This window comes from Electrophorus electricus, chromosome 18 (genome assembly GCF_013358815.1).
Source record: "Electrophorus electricus isolate fEleEle1 chromosome 18, fEleEle1.pri, whole genome shotgun sequence".
NCBI classification, from domain to species: domain Eukaryota; kingdom Metazoa; phylum Chordata; class Actinopteri; order Gymnotiformes; family Gymnotidae; genus Electrophorus; species Electrophorus electricus.
The window spans coordinates 15,872,381-15,891,583 of NC_049552.1; the positions used below are offsets into that span (position 1 = coordinate 15,872,381).

At 46.0% G+C, this 19,203-nt stretch overlaps 1 protein-coding gene across 2 annotated transcripts in view; it reads left to right on the plus strand.

Moving 5' to 3' along the window:
* The window catches only part of brinp2 (bone morphogenetic protein/retinoic acid inducible neural-specific 2), an 88,289-nt gene extending 76,202 nt beyond the window's left edge, over nt 1-12,087 (plus strand). For both annotated transcript variants that reach the window (XM_027011356.2, XM_027011357.2), the window contains 2 exons: nt 4,083-4,305; nt 6,817-12,087. In XM_027011356.2, coding sequence (XP_026867157.2) covers nt 4,083-4,305; nt 6,817-7,945 — 1,352 coding nt within the window. In that variant the 3' untranslated portion in view covers nt 7,946-12,087. The remainder of the gene's footprint in view (nt 1-4,082; nt 4,306-6,816) is intronic.
* Nucleotides 12,088-19,203: the final 7,116 nt, after the last annotated feature.

A 19,203-nucleotide genomic window follows, 5' to 3' on the forward strand; every position in this document is an offset into this window, starting at 1 on the left:
AGACAGACTATCCTTCACCCCGTCGTTGCACGGCAGGGAAGCGCCTAATCGGGCCGCTGTCAGTGACCGGCTTCACCGGACAGCTCATAACTCTGGGCATTCTACCTCCCGCACGTCCTTCCGGTGCGTGATGAATGCCCGCTCCGCGAGCAGCGCAACAGACCCCTCCATGCCAAACTCAAACTCCACTTACGAGCATAACGGACATGGAAAGGCCATCGTCTCAGAGCTCACGCGCCCTGCAGGGTGTCCATGGGACGTCCCACCGTCTGCGATCCCACGAAGAGAAGAACCTGTTTATTTAAATATATTACACAGTTGCCCTGATTTCTGTAGAACAATAAGCTAAAGTCGAAGGCCAACAGCCTCCGCATTCCCATCCTTGAGCTGCCGCGCGCGTTCTCCGCCCTGATTAAGATCTCGACACACCGAGTGGGTTTTCATTTTTCTCCCGTTATTTGACAGAGAGCATGCTACGGAGACCTTCAGCCACACACAACTCCAGCCTCCTCCACTCATGTGGGGGCGTGCAGAGGCGATAATTATACCTCACCTCTATTTAGATGCAAAGCAGTTCATTACAGGTATAATGAGTTTGAGGATCCCATTTGCATCTGATGAAAAAACCATAAGGACACATTTTATTAGGCAATCTGAGGTGGAATGCCGTATATATTGTTTTGTGTTTGTTTGTTTTTAAGAATAGACTAGAAAAGAATAGAATAACTTTATTGTCATTGTGCGAGCACTACGAGATTAACTTTGTAGCTTCCTTGCAAGAAAGCAATGAAAAACAATAAACAGAAATGCAATAAGAAATACAATAGAGTGAGTTTGCAAGAATGGCAGTCAAGTGCAGTATTGTACACTATTCTAAAATGTTACAAAGCACTGAATATTGTATGAATATTGTACAGTGCACCAGCTTTAATGTGCTGAGTGGCATCGAAAGTATAGCAGTACAGAGCGTGGACAGAGTCAGGCTAAATAAATAACACAGCAGGACGAGCATGGGTCCCTAGACATGAGGAAGAGGGGGTGTGTGTGTGGGGGGTGTCAGACAGACTGCTGGCTGATCTGCTGGTTCAGGGCAGTTATGACTCTTGGGAAGACGCGGTTCCTTAGTCTGGAGGTGCAAGTGTAGATGGTCTTGTACCGCCTGCCTGATGGAAGACGTTCAGACAGACGACGGCGTGGCGAGTGGAGACCCTGCATAGGCTGTTTTAGCTTGCAGCTTGATATGAGAACAGGGTATGGTTATGGCTATTGGCACACATCTGTCTCATGGCAAAATTTATACAGATAAATCAGGGTTTTTTTGCAACATTTAGGCCAGGCTCAGGTACAAAGCCAGGGTAATCGTGTAAGATCACTGAAGCAAAGGGCATGTGCTTCAATGACAAAATAAATCTACAATAAATATAGTAAAAGTATTTGAGTGCTTTGCTTGGTTAAAGCAGGGATGGCTCACCTTTAAAAGTAGCATTCCCCAACGAGCACATTCCCTGTGCTGCGTTTGACCGACTTGGCATTCCTCTCTGTTCCCAAGGTTTTGAAGTTTTCCTCTGACTGTGTTTTTCTGACCTCTGCTGTTGTGCTTTCATAATTGTATGTCCTTGGTGATGGTGTGTTTTATTCTCTCTCTCCTTGGTGATGGTGTTTTTGCTTTTAGAGGTCTGTCTATTTGCTAGCAAATTCTATTTCTCTCAAGTGGGTTTCTAGTGCGGAATTGTTTTCCAAGGCTGCATTGCATTCCGGTTTTATTTATTTATTTGTTTGTTTATGTATTTTGTGTCCCTTGTTCAGGGTGCCTGTATCCTCAAAGCCTTATATTCCATGTTTTGTAATGCAGCACATGGGAGGACATTGCCTAGGAAATGCCACCTCAGCTACCAAGAGCCGGTGCAGTATGCGTTTACATTCCACCCATCTCTTTACCTCCTCCACCCGTCTGCTGGAGGCCCTGTTTGGGTTTGGTTGTGTCATTAGAAAAGGAGAGTGACGCTGGATATCAGGATGTACAACGGACAATGTCGGACTCTAAGGACAAAGAGAAATTCCAGTTACAGGCCAGTGTTCGGTGCCTTTTTCTCAGTCCCACGTCACTGGAATGAACAACTCCATCGTGGTATATCTGTCTCATACTCGTCAGCATCTACTGATGAAACCAATCAGTGCTATATCAACTGAAGTTGTTATATGATCAAACAGATTACTGGCTTGTTTGCTTCATCGTGAGTCTCTGTAGTGGCCGAATAGATGTCAGAGGACCTCCATATTACTGAATTTAGCCCTGTGTGCACTCCCTTAAACTCATTAAAGTTATGTTTCAGCAATAAATAAATACATTTACAGCCCAAAGCGCAACCAAGATTGGTGTCAGGTGGTCCGTCTGCTAGTTCACAGGAGCTGTTTTATCATCAGCAATGTGGTGAGCCTCGATTAGCCTGCTAGCCCTGCTGCAAAGATAACAAAGAGACTCTCATCGGATTACTGCATCAGGAGAAAGTGAGAAATTGTTTAAAATTCGGAGTATTTGCCGAACTGCTCTTTGAAGCACAGGACAGTGGCGAAGTGTTTGGAGACTCCTGGGTTCTTCTGAGCCCAGTTTTCTCTAGAATATGTTGCATTGTGGGCAGCAGTGCTGAAACCCGAGAGGTCGCGTATGTAAAGCTGGAGAATGCAGAGGGAAGGTCACACAGGATGAACGTACAGCCACGGTTCACTTTCTCCCCAGTTATCATCGTCACAAGACACTGATGCTCCTTGGTCGGTGAGAATGTGTCTGGGCAGAGGGTAACCCTGTCCTTCGGTCTGACACATTTTAAAAAGCCTCAGTTGTCCATAAATTTGATCACGACATCACGCAAGCAGAAGAAAGATCGAACAGGGCCGTTTGTCTAAGTGTGTGAGAAATACTAACGAGGCTTCTGCAGCAAGAGGACAACACAGTGAGAGAGAGAGAGAGAGAGAGAGAGAGAGAGAGAGAGAGAGACAGAGAGAGAGAGAGAGAGGGAGGGAGGGAGAGAGAGAGAGAGACAGAGAGACAGAGAGAGACAGACAGAGGGGAGACAGACAGACAGACAGAGAGAGGGAGAGAGAGAGAGAGAGAGAGAGGGAGAGAGACAGAGAGAGACAGGGTGGAGACAGACAGACAGAGAGAGAGAGAGAGAGAGAGAGGGAGAGAGAGAGAGAGAGAGAGAGAGAAAGATGGATCAAGCAATGTAGTAGCTGTTGTGCGTCCTTGGCTTTGCTCTGTATGCACTGAACATGGTTTTGTAGGTCAAATTTCCCTTCACAGCATTGATCTGCTGATTGATATTAGTAACTGTTCTAATGGTGTCTGTGGAAAGTTATTAGACTGGTAGTGTGTAAAGGATTATTCTTTAAATGATGGAGCCATCCTATTACACACACACACACACACACACTTTTTAACAGCAATGTGACAAAGACGATTATTAGCAATGTGAAATTTCCGAGAGCACAGCTGGGCATGAAGTTGTGGATAAACTGGTTAAACTGGTTAAACTGGTTAAACTGAGCTGAATAAGTTGCCCGGAGGTGGGCATCTGTCACAGGCCACATCTGCGAACATGCCAGCATTCTGGAGGAACGCCAGTATGACCTGAAACCCAGTTGATAAAAGGCTGATTTGAATTTGATAACATCCCTGACGTTTTGTGGTTTTTGCCTGTTTGAGGTTTCCTGGCATGCTGTCGTCCCAAACGGGCGCAGGTGCCTGCGGTTCTGAGCACGCTGCACCCTGGGAAATGGCCCGGGCTGCGTTCTTAAACAGGCTTCTGTGGAACGTGCGAGCCAGAGCGCCGCGCACCTGTTGCCAGAGTTTTCTGGAACATTCTCTTCCAGCTTCAGCAGCTGTGTGTGTGCGCTTCCCTCTGATCTGGCGTGTAGCAGCTCGTTGCGTGAACCAAGAGGCTCCTGACACCCCCACTGTCTCCGCCCTCTCGTGATAACGCGCCTCAGCCCAAGGCCTCTGCATCCACACCGCGCTGCGGATCCAGTGGGAAGACTTCTGTGGCTCTGATCTCACGTTTATCCTGCTTTCTTTGTTGTTTCAGATGAGTTCAAAGCCTTTCTGAAGAAACTACCCACCAACCGCTTTCTGAACACCTCGTCCATCCTGAGGTTCTGGAGCTCAGACGTGGCTTTGCAGAGACGACACAGCATGCTGGAGGCGAGCACTAAAGTGATCCTGGGTAAAGCCCAGAAGATAGTCCACAAACTCTTCACCCTCAGCAAGCGCTGTCCCAAACAGCCAAAGATCAGCCTGCCCAGAGACAGGTGATGAGCCTCTTCCTGTTTACTCTCCGTTTCCCGCCAAACGTCCTGTTTGTGCTTTAATGAGTTACGTGTTCGGTCTCTGCATTGTTTAGAACGGCATTGCCAAAAAAAAAAAGTGGTCCTAAAGAATGCAGAAAACAATTGTCATAGGTTTTGTGTCAGATAATGAAATGAAACACGGTCACACGTGTGATCCATTTCTGGCACAGGACAGCTCACCTCAGCTCAGCTCGGCTCAGGGGTTTAGAGACTGTTTCTGAATTGCCAGCAGTAGTACATTTATATTTGATTACATTTAGTTGAGTGGCACAATCACGTCCGATAAGCGAATCGTATGAAAAAGATGTGAAATCAATATGCAGAGAGAGAAACCGACTCAAATCACCACGCTGTAAAAACATCTGGACACGCACTAACCCTGACCCTAAATCACAAACTACTGAGCATGCCTGTCCCTCCCTGCTGGCTTCCACTGCCACAGCCCAGCGATGCCTGGTTCCACGACATGTGATTTACATGATGCCATCACATGTTTTACAAAGGGCTGGAGAAGTGGGGCTGAAACAGCCATTCCACGTAGTCTTCCTCGGTTTTCCGCAGCACTGGTGCACTTCATCCCAACAGCTGTGAAACTCTGCCTTAAAAGCAGGGTGTCGTAATCCCGTAGTCTCTGGGATTATGCAAAACACAGTCCTAATAGGGACAGCCTCCCCTCTTCTCCTGACTCCATTCTCCAGCTGACCAGCTGAACGGTGAAGTGACGAGGCCCTCCTGGCCTGGCTTTAGGCTGATCCCAGAACAGAATCTGAGAGGCTTCAATCAAAATTTTTTACACTGCTGTGTAAATGGAACCTTTAACTGGATCAGGCTGCTTTGGGTCTTTTTTTTTAATTATTATTGTTGTTATTGTTTTTGTTTCTTTTGTTTTGTTGTGTTTTATCTGTCAATCCATATATCAAGTACTTCACTCCAAAATAGAGGATCAGGGATCCGTGACAAACGTCATCTTCCTCAGAGCATGCATGCCGAAGACAAATGGCTCTGGATAGTATCGTTCAGCAAAGTCACTACTGAAATATTAAGTTGTTCAATAGCCATTAACATTCAGTCTTTCTGTTTTACATTTAAGGGCACGGCTTCTATCGACAAAGCATGAATTAAAAACCTTGATTGGACAGTGGTTAATGTGTTGAAGGGACATTAGCTAACGTTCACTCCTATCACCTTTATCATTGGTCTTTATAGCACTCTGACCCAGAAAATTGCATCTTTCCATAGGTGGCGTGTTGCGTGGTTCATTGAGAGCTTGACTTGGAGGCATTAGAAATTCACATTCTCAGCTGCTGTCATTTAAAGGCAATAATTTGGTACTCAGTGCTGTCAGAAACCCACTGTGCTGAGCCATCAGTGGAGATAGGCATCTGGAGCCGAAATCACGGAAAAGACGAAGAATGAGGCAGACAGAACTGGCTAGATTGAGGAGACCTTTGTGTAGTGTGGTTAGTGGCTGCACACTGTAATCAAGTACTCTCCAAGAGCGGCAGGTTGTAGTTAACATCGTCCACTGAGTGGACCTGCACTTCACCCCGTAGCCCACACCTGAGGCTGCGCTCGTTTCCAGGCGACACCCGCACGTACATCCCAGCGTCTCTCTGAATCTTAATGAAGGTGGGAGACGTCTACAGATCGGTTAATCGCACAGTTTTGGACAGATGTGTCAGTGCAGTCAAATGGAGTGTCACACATGCAGATGTTCTCTAAAGTCGGTTTGATAATGTGTGAAGATGTTCTGACAGAGTGTTTCTGGAGTGTTTTTGGCACCATCTCCGTTTCGCCTTGTTAGTGGTATTGAAGAGACAGTACTGGGCTTGCCAGCTAACAGCAGAGGACACACAGCATTCACTAAGCTGCTCTCACATTCTCAGTCCCAAGGCTCCTGACTGAGTCCCCATGAACTAAAACAGCAGCTTTTACCTGATGCCCAAATGATTGAACTGACATCAAAGGTTCTTGTGGTCCTATCTTGTGTTATATTAAGAGGCACATATGAATGAACTAAGACTCAGTCATCCAATCTCAGGCTTTAGGAGGAGAAGTCGTGTTGGTGAAACAGTGCCAAGTCCATACACGGATGGCTTTAGCTCACAAGTGTGTGGCGTGCCGCTCTCCCGGGCAGTATAGGTATGAGCGAGGCTGGCAAGCCCAGCGCATTTATCAAACCAACTGCTCACTTGCCAAATTGGTTGAAAATAACAAAAAGTAAATGGAAATAAAAGGCCACCCTCTCTTCCTCTAGCATTGGGTTCTCCTCTTCACTGGTCACTGGGGATCTTGCTTGTGATCCAGTAAAATTCCCATCAATCACTTGGCACAAGCAATGATTGCCTCAGATCGCCCTGATCAAACATTTTCCAAGGTTTTAGCTGACTTTTCATGTTATCCGATGCTCGGAGTCTGTCCCAAGGCCGCTAAAGCCAGCCAAGCGCTAACCACTGTGTTCTGTCTCTGTAGGACTATGGGGTTCTGGCTGAACCGAGTCCAGTCTCTGCTTTACTGCAATGAGCACGGGGTGCCGGGCTGGTTCTCTGAGGAGACGCGGGGTTGCGTGTGCGGGCCCGAGCCGGGCGCTGCCTGCCAGGGTGCCGTGCCATGTCAGCTGGGTGAGGCCACGCTATGCTCGTCCTGCGCCACCGACAACCTCACGCGCTGCGGGGCGTGTCAGCCCGGAAGCACACTCCACGGCAACACCTGCAGGCCCAGCGTGGCCAGTTCGCTGGACCACTACGTCAGCTTCGACTTGGACGTGCCAGACGCCGAGGCACGGCACCTGCTGCGCCGGCTGGACGGCCGTATGGAGGTGCACGCCATCTACATCAGCAATGACGTGCGCCTGGGCAGCTGGTTCAACCCAGCCTGGCGCAAACGCATGTTGCTCACACTGAAGAGCAACAAGAACAAGTCCAACCTCCTGCACATCCTCATGGGAATCTCCTTCCAGATCTGCCTGACCAAAAACAGCACGCTGGAACCCGTGCCTGCCATCTACGTCAACCCCTTCGGTGGCAGCCACTCGGAGAGCTGGTTCATGCCCGTCAACCAGCAGGACTTCCCCGACTGGGAGAGAACTAGACTGGACTCATCTCTGCAGTGCTACAACTGGACGCTGACGCTGGGTGGCAGGTGGAAGTCCTTCTTTGAGACGGTGCACGTGTACCTGCGCAGCCGCATCATGACCGACGACCCCGCCGCCAACGAGACGCTCTTCTATGAGCCGCTGGACCTGGATGACCGCTCGGCCAACCTAGGCTACATGAAGATCAACAGCTTGAAGGTGTTCGGCTACAGCATACACTTTAACGCCGAGGGCATGAAAGACCTGATCCTGCAGCTGGACTACCCTTACACACAGGGCACGCAGGACACACAGGACGCTGCCTTCCTGGTGCTGTTGGAGATGCGGGACCGCGTAAACCGGCTCTCGCCACCTGCCGCCCAGCCGCTGGATCTCTTCTCCTGCCTACTCCGACACCGGCTCAAGCTGTCGGCCAGCGAGGTGGCGCGCGTCCGCGACTCCCTGCACGGCTTCGCCGCCAAGCTGCCGGGCTCCTCCGAGCCCGAGCTCGGCCAGCTGTGCAGCTAGTTCGAGACCTTCCTCTCCCGGCGAACACCCGTACGCTGGTACGAACGTGAACAATGGAAGATGGATGGAGGGCTGTTCGGAGAATAGATGTACATGTTATTTGTGTGGGAGTGGGCCTGTTTCTTTTGCAAAGCCTGACGCTTCTGGTCAACAAAAATTAAACAAGCAGTAAGGCGTGATTGGCAGGTGAACACAGAGTGTGCACATGCATCTGGATCTGGCACAGACTGCATGGCGCCATGCTTTGGGACGGAGCTTAAAGAGAGAGAACTGTCTCCTAGCCCGTTCTGCCGGACGTCCCAAAAACTTTCCAAAAACGGTTCACTTCTCTGCTGTTCCTCATGTTCTGGAAATGGGTGGGTATTCTTTGGTGATGTCATCGTTCAATCTGAAAAGGGCCTAGTAGATAAGGGCTCCGTTCCGATAAGTCTGTTACCAGAGAAAGGGTGTCACATAGTGATATCAGTCAATGCAGAGGGTTGCCGTGCTTCTGAACATTATCTGGAATTCTAAACCTTTTACTGACAGGCATATATTGGAATGGAGATACCCTTAACAGAATCTTTGCATTCAGAAATCTGACTAACCCCAAAGGAAAACAACTGAATGGTGAAAGTCTGTTTTTCAATGTTCAATTTTTTGAGATGTTGATCTTAAGATAACACTCATTGTTTTGATGAAATATTGTGAGCAGCTTTGTAAATATCGCTCTGTTATCAGTTCTCATTCAGGCTGGAAACACTGCACATCGCTTCTTGGTTAGAAATGGTTAAACCTTCTTCTCAATTTGTACTTTTTTCCCCCAAGTGCAAAGACCAAAAACATTTCTTACTCAACAAAACCAATGATCTATATGCCTTATAAAGTGGAGTCTATGTTCGGATATCAAAGCACACTTGGACCGCTGTGTTTCTTTCTCTCAAAAACCTTTTGCTCCTTTTGCATCAGTTCTGGTTCTTTTTTCCTTTCTTTCTTAGTTCTAACTTTAATTACAGTGACTACTAATCTGTAAAACTCTAATTTAAAATGGACTTACTCTATAAGGAATAATATGTCTGTTCTGTACAAATACAAGAAGAACCATTCGAAAACCTCTTTTAATATCTGCGTCATAATAATACCACATTTGCTCGTGTACTAATCCACTTTAACGGCAGTCAGTGACTCATAATGTTCAGCTGAGAGCGTTCGAGTAGCTGTGAGGTGGGAAGAAATTGTCCACTCTTGGCTCTGGACTCCTGAGCGCAAGGCCTTTAGAGATGCTTTATGTCAGTTCGCATTATAATTCAGAATTCGTCACATGCGTGTTGCAGACATACCGGTTGGGAACTGAACACTGCTCATGTGAAGGGAATGATCTCTTTGCAAATATAAGTTGCAAGCCCTTAACACAATATCCATCTGCGGAACATGTAATAGTTATATCTTCTCTCAACAGAAAGAAACAGGTTAATTTTTAATTTTGGCCGAAACAACCCTAACAGATAATCCAGGACCCTTACACATAGGTGAAGGCCTTTATGGATATTCCAGGGTACTTGTACGTCATCAAGCGACCTTGCGGATAATCCAGTGCCCTTATGGGTAGTCCAGGGCCCTCCTGGACATTCTCCCTGTAGCCTTGTTTATGCCTGTGCGCAAAACAACTAGTTTTATACTCAGATAAGAAATGTTCTTGCCATATAAATGTGGGGACATGGTTGAGAAAGCTGACACCACCAGTCATGTTGTGTGTACTCAGTGGGCAGCGCAGCTAGTGGGGGGAAAGTTTTTTTGGGTGAAGTTCATAAATATGGATTGTCTACTGTAATCATATGGGAATCAATTCCTTCATTTAACTCTCAAGCTGCAGAAGAACGACTGATCAGATACGGAGACCATCCTGGAGAGAACACAGCAAACAGTGCAGTGTTCATTCTTCCTGGTGGTTGTATTAACAAGGGTACAAGTGCATGTCCGTGGTAGGCTTTGAGATATAAGAAAATCAGTTCTATTTCAACAGATTTGGTTTCTTTATTGCCTCTCACTGCTGAAAAACAATCTTATGTATTTAACCCATATGTAACATAGAGGATGAGCCACACAACCACCCAGCCGTTATCAAAAGACTGATTTGCATTGGCGATAAAGAAAACTGCTGTAACATGACATTCGTGCAACCTTACTATGTGAATTAATCTGATGCATAACCTTTTCAATTTTATAATCTGCTCTTAAAACATGTTAATTACAATTTATTTTTAAACAGTGGTGCCATCTTTAATAATACTCCTCAGAGTTTATTTCACACCTTCAGTTTTCATCTGTCACACACAACCTGTTTTCATGCCAACTCTCATCTCCAAAATGCCAGTGTGTCTCTTACAGCCCTAGAAAAGTTCAAACATCAGTTTCCTTCGCCACCATAAATTGTTTACAAGAAAGGTCATCCCGTTTACTGCAGGCTACAGCTTCTGCAGGGAGACATGCAGGTTAAGATTGGCATCAATACTGCTGCCGACTTTGGTCTAGTTCTTAAGTGAACTTGCTGCCTAAATGCAGCCATTTTATTAGAGTTACATGGGTGTAACTCTCCAAGCACAGAAGAAAGCAATCCACTCTTCTGACAGACAGCAGTCCTCTCTTCTGACAGAAAAGTGCTCCTCTTTCTTGGCAGAAAGTGGTCCCCTCTCTTCCGAGAGGCAATGGTGCCCCCTTCCAACAGAACGTGGCCCGCTCTTTTGATAGAAAGTGGTCCCCCCTTCCAACAGAAATCAGTCCCCTCTTCTGACAGAAAGTGGCCCCCTCTTCCAACTGATATCAGCTCCCTCTCCCAACCGGAATTCCGGGGCAGCACACAAGCTTCTGCAATCAGAGATCCATCAGTAGCATTGTCAGGGAGGAGCCGGAAGTCGAGCTGGGAATTCCGACTGGAAGCAAGCCTTGTTTACATCCATATTCATTAGGCTGGAGTTTAGGTTTTGTGGTAGAATTCAGTCAACAAGGTTCCAACTGAAAATCATGGTTTTCTGAGACTTAGTCCACAGCCTCATTTCTTAGATGGTGTGCACCTGGTAGTCAATCATGCTACCCTGATAACTGGTACTGTCAGACTGAGGTACAGTAGCTCCCCTTATAACTAGTATTGTCAGACTTGGGTACAGTAGTTCAGACTGCACAAGTTGCAGTGAAGTTACCATCCGAACCCAGACAGGTGGTGCACTACAGGTAGAGGTAGAGAGATGAGGTCATTGCACCGGCTTCGGTGATGCTGTTTGTCGATACAATAAGAGGGATGTAGTCTTTATCTTGTGTGGCTAGTCCAGCGCTGGCCTGCTGTAGCTCTCCTCCAACTCAGCAGACTCACAGTGTGAATCGCTTCTTTACATGCCGCGTGAAATGTCATATACTAGGGTTTATTCACAAGGGCCATTTTGCTTTGTTTTGTCCTTTTTAACGTAGATTGTGACTCACTTTCGAGAAAATGAAGAGTCACAGTGAGGAGCTGATTACCCCCTCCACGACACGTCCCGCATTAATCCAACAGAGCTCGGTAAACATCGGGACTTGATATGGTGGTCACAAGGTTTCTACTGCTGAAGTATCTGAACCCCACGATTACAGCAGTTTGTGGTTTCCAGTCAATTTCGCATCATATTTTTGCTCCACAGTGCCACTTCACACATCAGACATTTTCCATTTTCTAGCAAGCATGACATGGCTATACATGCAACAGTGACATAAATGATAAACAGAGTGCACCTAACCAGGCTTGGGCATGTATGGGGTCATGTTTCCAAACTGCCTTCCACCCGTGTGCACTGTCAGACTGGGACATCATACATCACCTCTGAGAAACGTGGAAAACAGGCATCGGTACCCAGAACCAAAGTGCATGAATTTGTTTGAAAGGCAGCACAGGTCGACTGAGGGCCATCAGCATTCACTCCTTTTAGGGTCTGTTTGCTGATATAAATTTGGTTCATGAGTTTTCAACCATGTACTGTAGGCCATGCAGACACCTGATACTGGCAGAGTGGTCATGAAAGGAAACACTGAACTTTATTCTTTTACTGTTTGAACAAGCTCATTTGTTTCTCTTGGTGTTTTAACAAGATGTAAATGTTCTTAAATAATAAAAAAGTGACAAATCTTTCCCCCTACGATATCTGTAAATAAATATACTTTAATGGATGTGTTGAACAATCTTTACATCATTTATCAACATTTTATTTAATCTTGGTCTGAAACAAAGGAAACATTTTATTCAGAGTAATCCTGGCTCTTGTTTCTATCTGAGTTTCCTAAAGACCCTTTTTACTTGTGAATCACGCTGTTGGAGCTCTGAACTGTTGGAATTATTTATCATTTCTCTATGATGTATGTTGACAAATGTGTCCACTTTGGCCTTTTAACTAATGTGCGTCACATTCCTGGCAGCAGCCCGGGGAAATGCAAACCAACGATCTCCCGCCTGTCTCGCAGGACGGGCAAACCCTCCACGAAAAAGTCACGCAAAGCAAAAGGAGGAATGCCAACAAAAGCATATTTCAGAGACGCCACAGACTATATAAATGGTCTGAATTGGTTTATTTGTTCCTTATAAAGATCCTTTTTTTAAAGTGATTAAAAGGTCAACTGTAGGAGAGAAAAAAAAGCACAAGATTCTAGCAAACTAGCGTTCTTTGCTCCAGCAGAGATGTGCGGATCGATAAAGTGACTGCAGGCAGACAGGCAGACAGGTAGCTGCACTGCTGAAGGACGTCGGCAGAGGGAGGGGAGAGGCGATGCAAGCTGACAGCCAGCTTTAATGAATCGTCATTATTTCTCCAAAGGAAGCTGGCGCATCGAGTTGGGGGGGGGGGGGGTGGCAGGATGCAACAAATCTGTTTCCTGCTTGAGAAAATAAGACATGATTGGTTATCGGGGCTGAACGGTGCTCTGGAAAAGACAGACGTACGGGAGGAGAAAGGGAGTAATCAGGATGATTGATATCCAGCTGAATCTGACTGAAGCGAAGTCATTTTTATCCCTGATCATCTGACACCTTCAAGTGATTAAAAAGGCTGCGTTCTGGTTCACGTTGCCGTCAAGAAGGACCTGACGGTTGCTCATCGCACATGAACAAATGAGGCTTTCTGTAACATGCAAGACTGCTTTATCCTTTACCCTCTGTAAACAAATCCATGTGCATGATAAGGAGAACAAAAACTAACTGAGTTGGGATGTCCCAAGGGCTGTGGACAGCGGGGAACATACATCGACTCATCCCGCCCCACAAAGGCAGGTGTTGAAGGCTACGGAGGCAGGAGAGGATAAGAAGCATGAGACACAGGGCTCCTTAATAGATCAGAGCTAATTTGAAGCTGGAAAGCGTTAAAAGAAAAATGGAGAATTCCCTCTCTGTGCGTGAGGCCCCAGCGTGTGTGAAAAGGTTTCATTCTTACGGGTCTTGTATGTCTGCTACAGCATGAGAACAGAGACATGTTTAATTAGCTGCTACATGAGGGTGGTGTAGAGGAGATAGGGACTGAGGGCTATGGGACCTCAGCTCCTAAATCTCAGACATGCAGGTCTGTTAAACCTGATAAAAGCACCTCAGGCAAACTTAGTGTTTAGGAAACGTACACACAAACATATCTGCTGGTGCTGTCGGACCAGTAAGAGGAGACGGAGGAAGAAGCAAAGGCGTCTGTTCTGGACTGTCCCTGAGCAATCCATCTCCCAGATCGTGAAAACACTTCATTGCTTTCACATACTGACAGGATGGGATGTGTCTAATCCTGGAGGTCGCCCAGAGGAGCAGTGGCACCCAGAACCAGGTCACGCCACGGACCCCTTCCCTGTGTATTCCCAGCTCACCAGGAGGACGACCAATGGTGCGGCCCACTGACGCAGATTTGGGCGTACACGTTGGAGCGTGCCGGCGAGCGTGCCATAGTCTTTAGGGAACTACAGACACAGATAAAGGTTGACCGTCTCAGAGCCGACTTCCATTCTTGCAGTGCGCCAACGCCAAAATGACACCTGACAATGCAGGCAGAGGACCCATTCCTCAGAGGAACCCTGCAGCTTCCGTGACTCCGGTGTCGCCTGGAGAAACGCGTGCGAAGACTACAGATAAGGCTCCCTCTCCGTCTGAAGGAATTTATAAAAAGGTGAAAAATGGGTTTTAAAAAAAACTGTCAAGCCTTGCAGATAAAGAACACATGTTCCCGAAGGGTCAGTGACACATCCAAGTCTTACAGAGAGCAAACCAACATTGTAAATGCAGTTAATGACCCTTGACAGAGAAAGAACACTTCCCCAGACCAAGGTCCCTGGAGGTCTGTGCTTAGAGAGCGATTGTGCAATGCATCAAGTTTAATTAGTTTATTATATTAATGCTTTTTCGGGGGTTTAAGTGCGTAGAGTTTTTGCTGTGAATTTGCAGTTTTATTTGGAAGAGACCGTCATTCCCACCACAACATGATGAATCACTGATCTAAAACTAAGCAAAAGGCAACCATAGAAATGGCTGGACATCTTTTCAAATGTCACTCAGCTTTGTTTTCACCTCCTGGTAAACACTGCCTGTTTTCTTGCGGAGGGCAGCAGATCTCTGGGATATAGTGAGAGCGCGGAGCTCGGAGCCGAACGTGAGCCCTGCCCACACGGCACACAGACGTCGCGGCGCGCTCTGCAAGTCTCCCAGCACCACTCATGACCCCTGCCCTGGCAGTCTGCCCTTTTCCCAACTCCTCTTTGATTCCTGTTTCTCCTGCTCTGCCTATTTCAGAGGGCCCCAAGCCTCCTCCCTCCCGGTTAATATTCTCCACACTGCTTCCCTCCAAAGTATCAGGACATAAAAAGGCTCAGGCGCCTGCTCTCAGACCAGCTCTCTCCTACCCGCCACGGCCAGAGAGGGAGAAAAAAATAAACATATTCCCTAACGAATGAATGTGCCTGCAGTCACATTTAATGGGAATAATTAATTAATGTGCACCTGTTACTGGGTGGTAAGCACTCCAGAGGGCTGTCTTATATATGCATTACTGCCTTGTATATATCGGCAGCCATGTACCCTGGTGCGGTTCTTTTATTAACGTGAGCCAAGAGCAAAACAATAATGACAAGTGAAATTTCAGAATGTGAGTTGTGTAGATCTTTTCAGGCTGACTTAATAGAAGTCGCCATAAAACCGCATAATACACCGGGCATTCACTCATCTGCTAGCCAGGAGGGGGGCCATTGACATCTAAGAGGTGATATAGCGTTTGGAATGAAGACCACTGGTAGCAGCGTTGGTGTCAGTGACAATATTGCAAATGAGGTTAGCCTAACGCCTGTTCATTTGGGTTGCGAGACGGGTTCCGTTTAACTCATCATTCAGTTCCCAGTGTTGACAAAAAATCTGGCCTCTGCGATAAAAGGCTCGACGGTGAAGCGAGGGTCCCCGGGGGACAGTGCTCATGTTTATATATATTACATCACGATGGGCAGTAGGTGAAGCAAACACACTACGGTAATGCATCTCCGACCAAGAAAAAACATGCCACATTTAAATCTGCGTCGGGGTCTTGGGCCACAAGGTCCGGCACAACTTTAGCCCCTACAGAGAAATGAGCGCAGGGTGTAGCTTTACGGACATAAAAACGCAGCCCGCTGTGTTCAGCCTCCTTGGTGGCATCATTCATGTACAAACTGAATAATGGTGGCCCTAAACAAGCCAGTTCCATACTCCTTTATGTCCAGGAACAAAATAAAATTTTTATTACACAAGAAAGCTTTCAAGTTGTGGCAAAAATTACCCAGGGAGCTTCTGTATTATCCTCGGACAACTGTAGCGCATGAAATACTGTTCACGAGCAACAGACCACAGACGTGTTACATCAGCTGGTATAATTACAGCAGGGGATGGTTGGCCTACATTTCTTCCTGGAATTATGAGTTTGAGTTACAGCACATTTTTATCCAGTACACCTCCTTTAAGCCACTCATTGTAAGATTTAAGATCAGGCCTTCTCAAACTCTAATTAAATGCATTAAACAGAGGGAGAGAGTTTTCCTGTGAGCCTGACAAAGATTCCGTGATGTATGTGTGCTCAATCAACAGGTAATTAATACTTAATGGACTGGAATCCAGCTAGAGTGCACATTATATGCAGCGCTCCCGTGAGTTAGCACGAGAGAGGGGGCATTCTTCCCCCTGCCGCCCTGACCTTTGGCCTCTCTCTGCTTCCGCTGGCTCTTTTTGTGTCTGCCTCTGCAGAGAGTGAGAATGAGAGATTGTGGTATTCCAGGTGAATGCATGAGAGTATTGTGTCCCATCTCTCTGGAGATCAGATTAAAGAGTGATTCTGGGTGCTGTGGCAGCTCATCGTCACGGCGTAGGGTCAGAGAGGGCTGTCTGGGAACAGGAAGGATAAATAAAGTACATGGGAGAAAGGGGAGATTGTGGACTGCAGTTTGCACACAGTCATGTTAAAAGGTGAAAAATATGTTTGCATTCTTGGAATTTCAGTACAATTAGAAATGTTGGATATGACCATATGACAAACCAAGGCCAGGAGCAAGGAATGTGACCACTCAAAGTGGAAAACGGAGGGGGCGAATGGACGGCAACGGGAATATCTACCCCAGGAGAGGCAGGAGCCTGCAGGAAGAAGCAGACTACAGGTATGAACCAAAATGCTACCGATGCACTCAAAAAGCCAGTATAGATCAGGCACATGCATACAAGTCATAAAACAAGACCGGAAGATTTTTGGTCCCCAAAAAAAATGTTTGAACTAAAGCAGCAAAAAAAAAGAAAGAAGACGGACTGATATCAAAAAACAGAAGAAATGAAAAAAGTTGCTGTGTCAGCTTAGTTTATCCTGAAGCTGCAGGAAGTTTGACAGATGCAGCTCAAACCTGCAGGAAAAAGAACAGCACAGTGAACTGAATGCCAACACGTGCTGATTAAAAAGAGAGAGACAGCCCACAGAGGAAAGGAAGTGTGTGTGTGGGTGTGTGTGTCCCTGTGATTCAGCATACATAACACACTGCCAGTCAAAAGTTCTGAGTCCCCCAGCTGAGAACTGTCAGCTTCCTCACAGATGACATTACATGTCCGGCTCGTTCTCCAGTGTTTACAGAAAACCGTCATGCTATGTGCTAAACAAGATGATTTAACCTAGAAATCTTTTTGAATTCAGCGTGTACCTTAAGCCTAAAAAAACTGATACAAGTTTAATGAGCGGTGATATAAATGGAAGGACGAGGAAGAAGAATGTGACCACCACAAAAAGACTTGAGCCCAGAAACACGTGGTTTTGCATCAGCTTTTTTTTGATCGTGGAGATTGAGCACTTCATCGGGTTCTCAGAGAGAAAGAGATTTGCCCCGCGAACACGGAAGCTACAGAGCGCAGGAGCTAAAAGAGACTAGGATTTGTTAACGTACGCTAAACCCACTGAGCCTGCTATCAGGAATCCCAAAGGTAAGGTTACAGAACAGCTTTGATGCCACTAAAAACCATTCAGGTTGCAGTCAGAGAATCTGATCACAGTGAAGTATTTATTGTGTTTAAAAGGTACCCATTAATGCTTGCACACAAGTTTCAGGTAAGTTTTAGATTGCTTTGTCAAATGTATATGTGGAGTATGTGAGAAAAGCATCATGATTATGATCTTGGCATAAAAAGTGAAATAAATTTAAACCAACCAGTAAAAGCCCAGAGTTGTTATGGTGTTATTTGTTTCAGTGTTTTTTGGTTTATGACCATTTATTTTAGTGTTTTTTGTTTAAGTGTTTTTGTGCTATTATCAGATCTGTAAATTTGTTAGCAAGATTTTCAAAAACAATCATTATGGGTCATTTTGAAATGACTTTTCCTCAACATAAAAAGATATAAAAATGATTGACATTACTATTATACTGAGCAGTGAGATGTAATGTAGCCTGTGAGATAAAGACGTTTCAGGCAGCCCTTCACCAAGCTAAGGATGTGTATCTTATCCTCAAAGTTATGGACACCAAGAGATTTCAGTTAACAGTTATGTTAAATGTTAATTATGCTCCTAAGATCTTATTGCTCATGGACACTTGTTTCCATTTCACCCAGGCTTACCTTTAGATCAGGCGGTGGCAGGATCCAAATAGGAACACAGTCTCCTTACTAGTATTTTGGGAATGACATCATAGATGGTTGCAGTCTGTGGAATGACTCAGGGCATCTAGTTGTTAGCCAACATTCCCTATCATGACAGTTGTAGCTCAAAACTCTTATTTTCTTGTTCCATATTTTACTCCGATTTGTACAAGCTCACACAGACAAAACATGCAGGGTCTGTGGTGATGGTTTTCCTCAGCAGCGGCGGCTTCTTTGTGGAGCAGGTATGTAGTTTATTTTCATGGATCTCTGTGTCGTGAGCGTTTGCTTTTTAATTGGCCTTGCGTCAGGTGAAGGACTTTTAAAGCAGCACAGAAAGACCAAGCAAATATCAATGACCCCCATATTGACACCGGCCCTATATTGACAAGGACCCTATATTGACACCGGCCCTATACTGACAACTGACGCCATATTAGCAAGGGAGGTTATTAACAACTTGCCCTGTACCATGATATTCAACAGTGCCTTTAACAGAAATATATGTATTTTCACTGCCTCACCAGACCTCCACAGTGTTTTGCTTGATTGTTTATTTTTGAAACAGTACATATAAAACATGGTGATACACAAGAGTAGACAATGATTTAACTGAAACCTGAAAATCTATAAAATATTTATCCACACTCAAGACTATGTTTAGTCCTGGACCACCCAGAAGTTTCAAAGAAGAAATCACAGATGATAACAAGTGAGAGTGAAGCACAATTCCTTCTGTTTTTACAGCCTAAATGTGTCGTCTGTACCTACAGCAACACAAAGAGACGTGAGGATTGCCAGCACGTCGACCAACTCGGTCGTGCATCAGTGCAACGTTGGTGGTCTAAGGAAGCATGTCCTGAGAATTGTACTGAGAGAGCACCCCTGACTGCCTGGAGAGGATTCAAATGGGGGGGGTTATTGGAGTTACTGCCCCTCCCTGAAGGGTAATTATCAATGGCCCATGAAATGGTTTACAGTGCAGCATGTGAGGACATGCACCTTAATTGGATCATGGGTAAATCTTTCAAAGCTTGACAGGGTCCGGGTTGCCGCGGTAACAGCTAGAAAGAATGCTGATGAAGGAATAGCCTAGCCGTGCTCATGCCGTGACTCATACGAACAGAAGCTATGTGCTGAACGTTGCTCTTGTGGCAGAAACCAT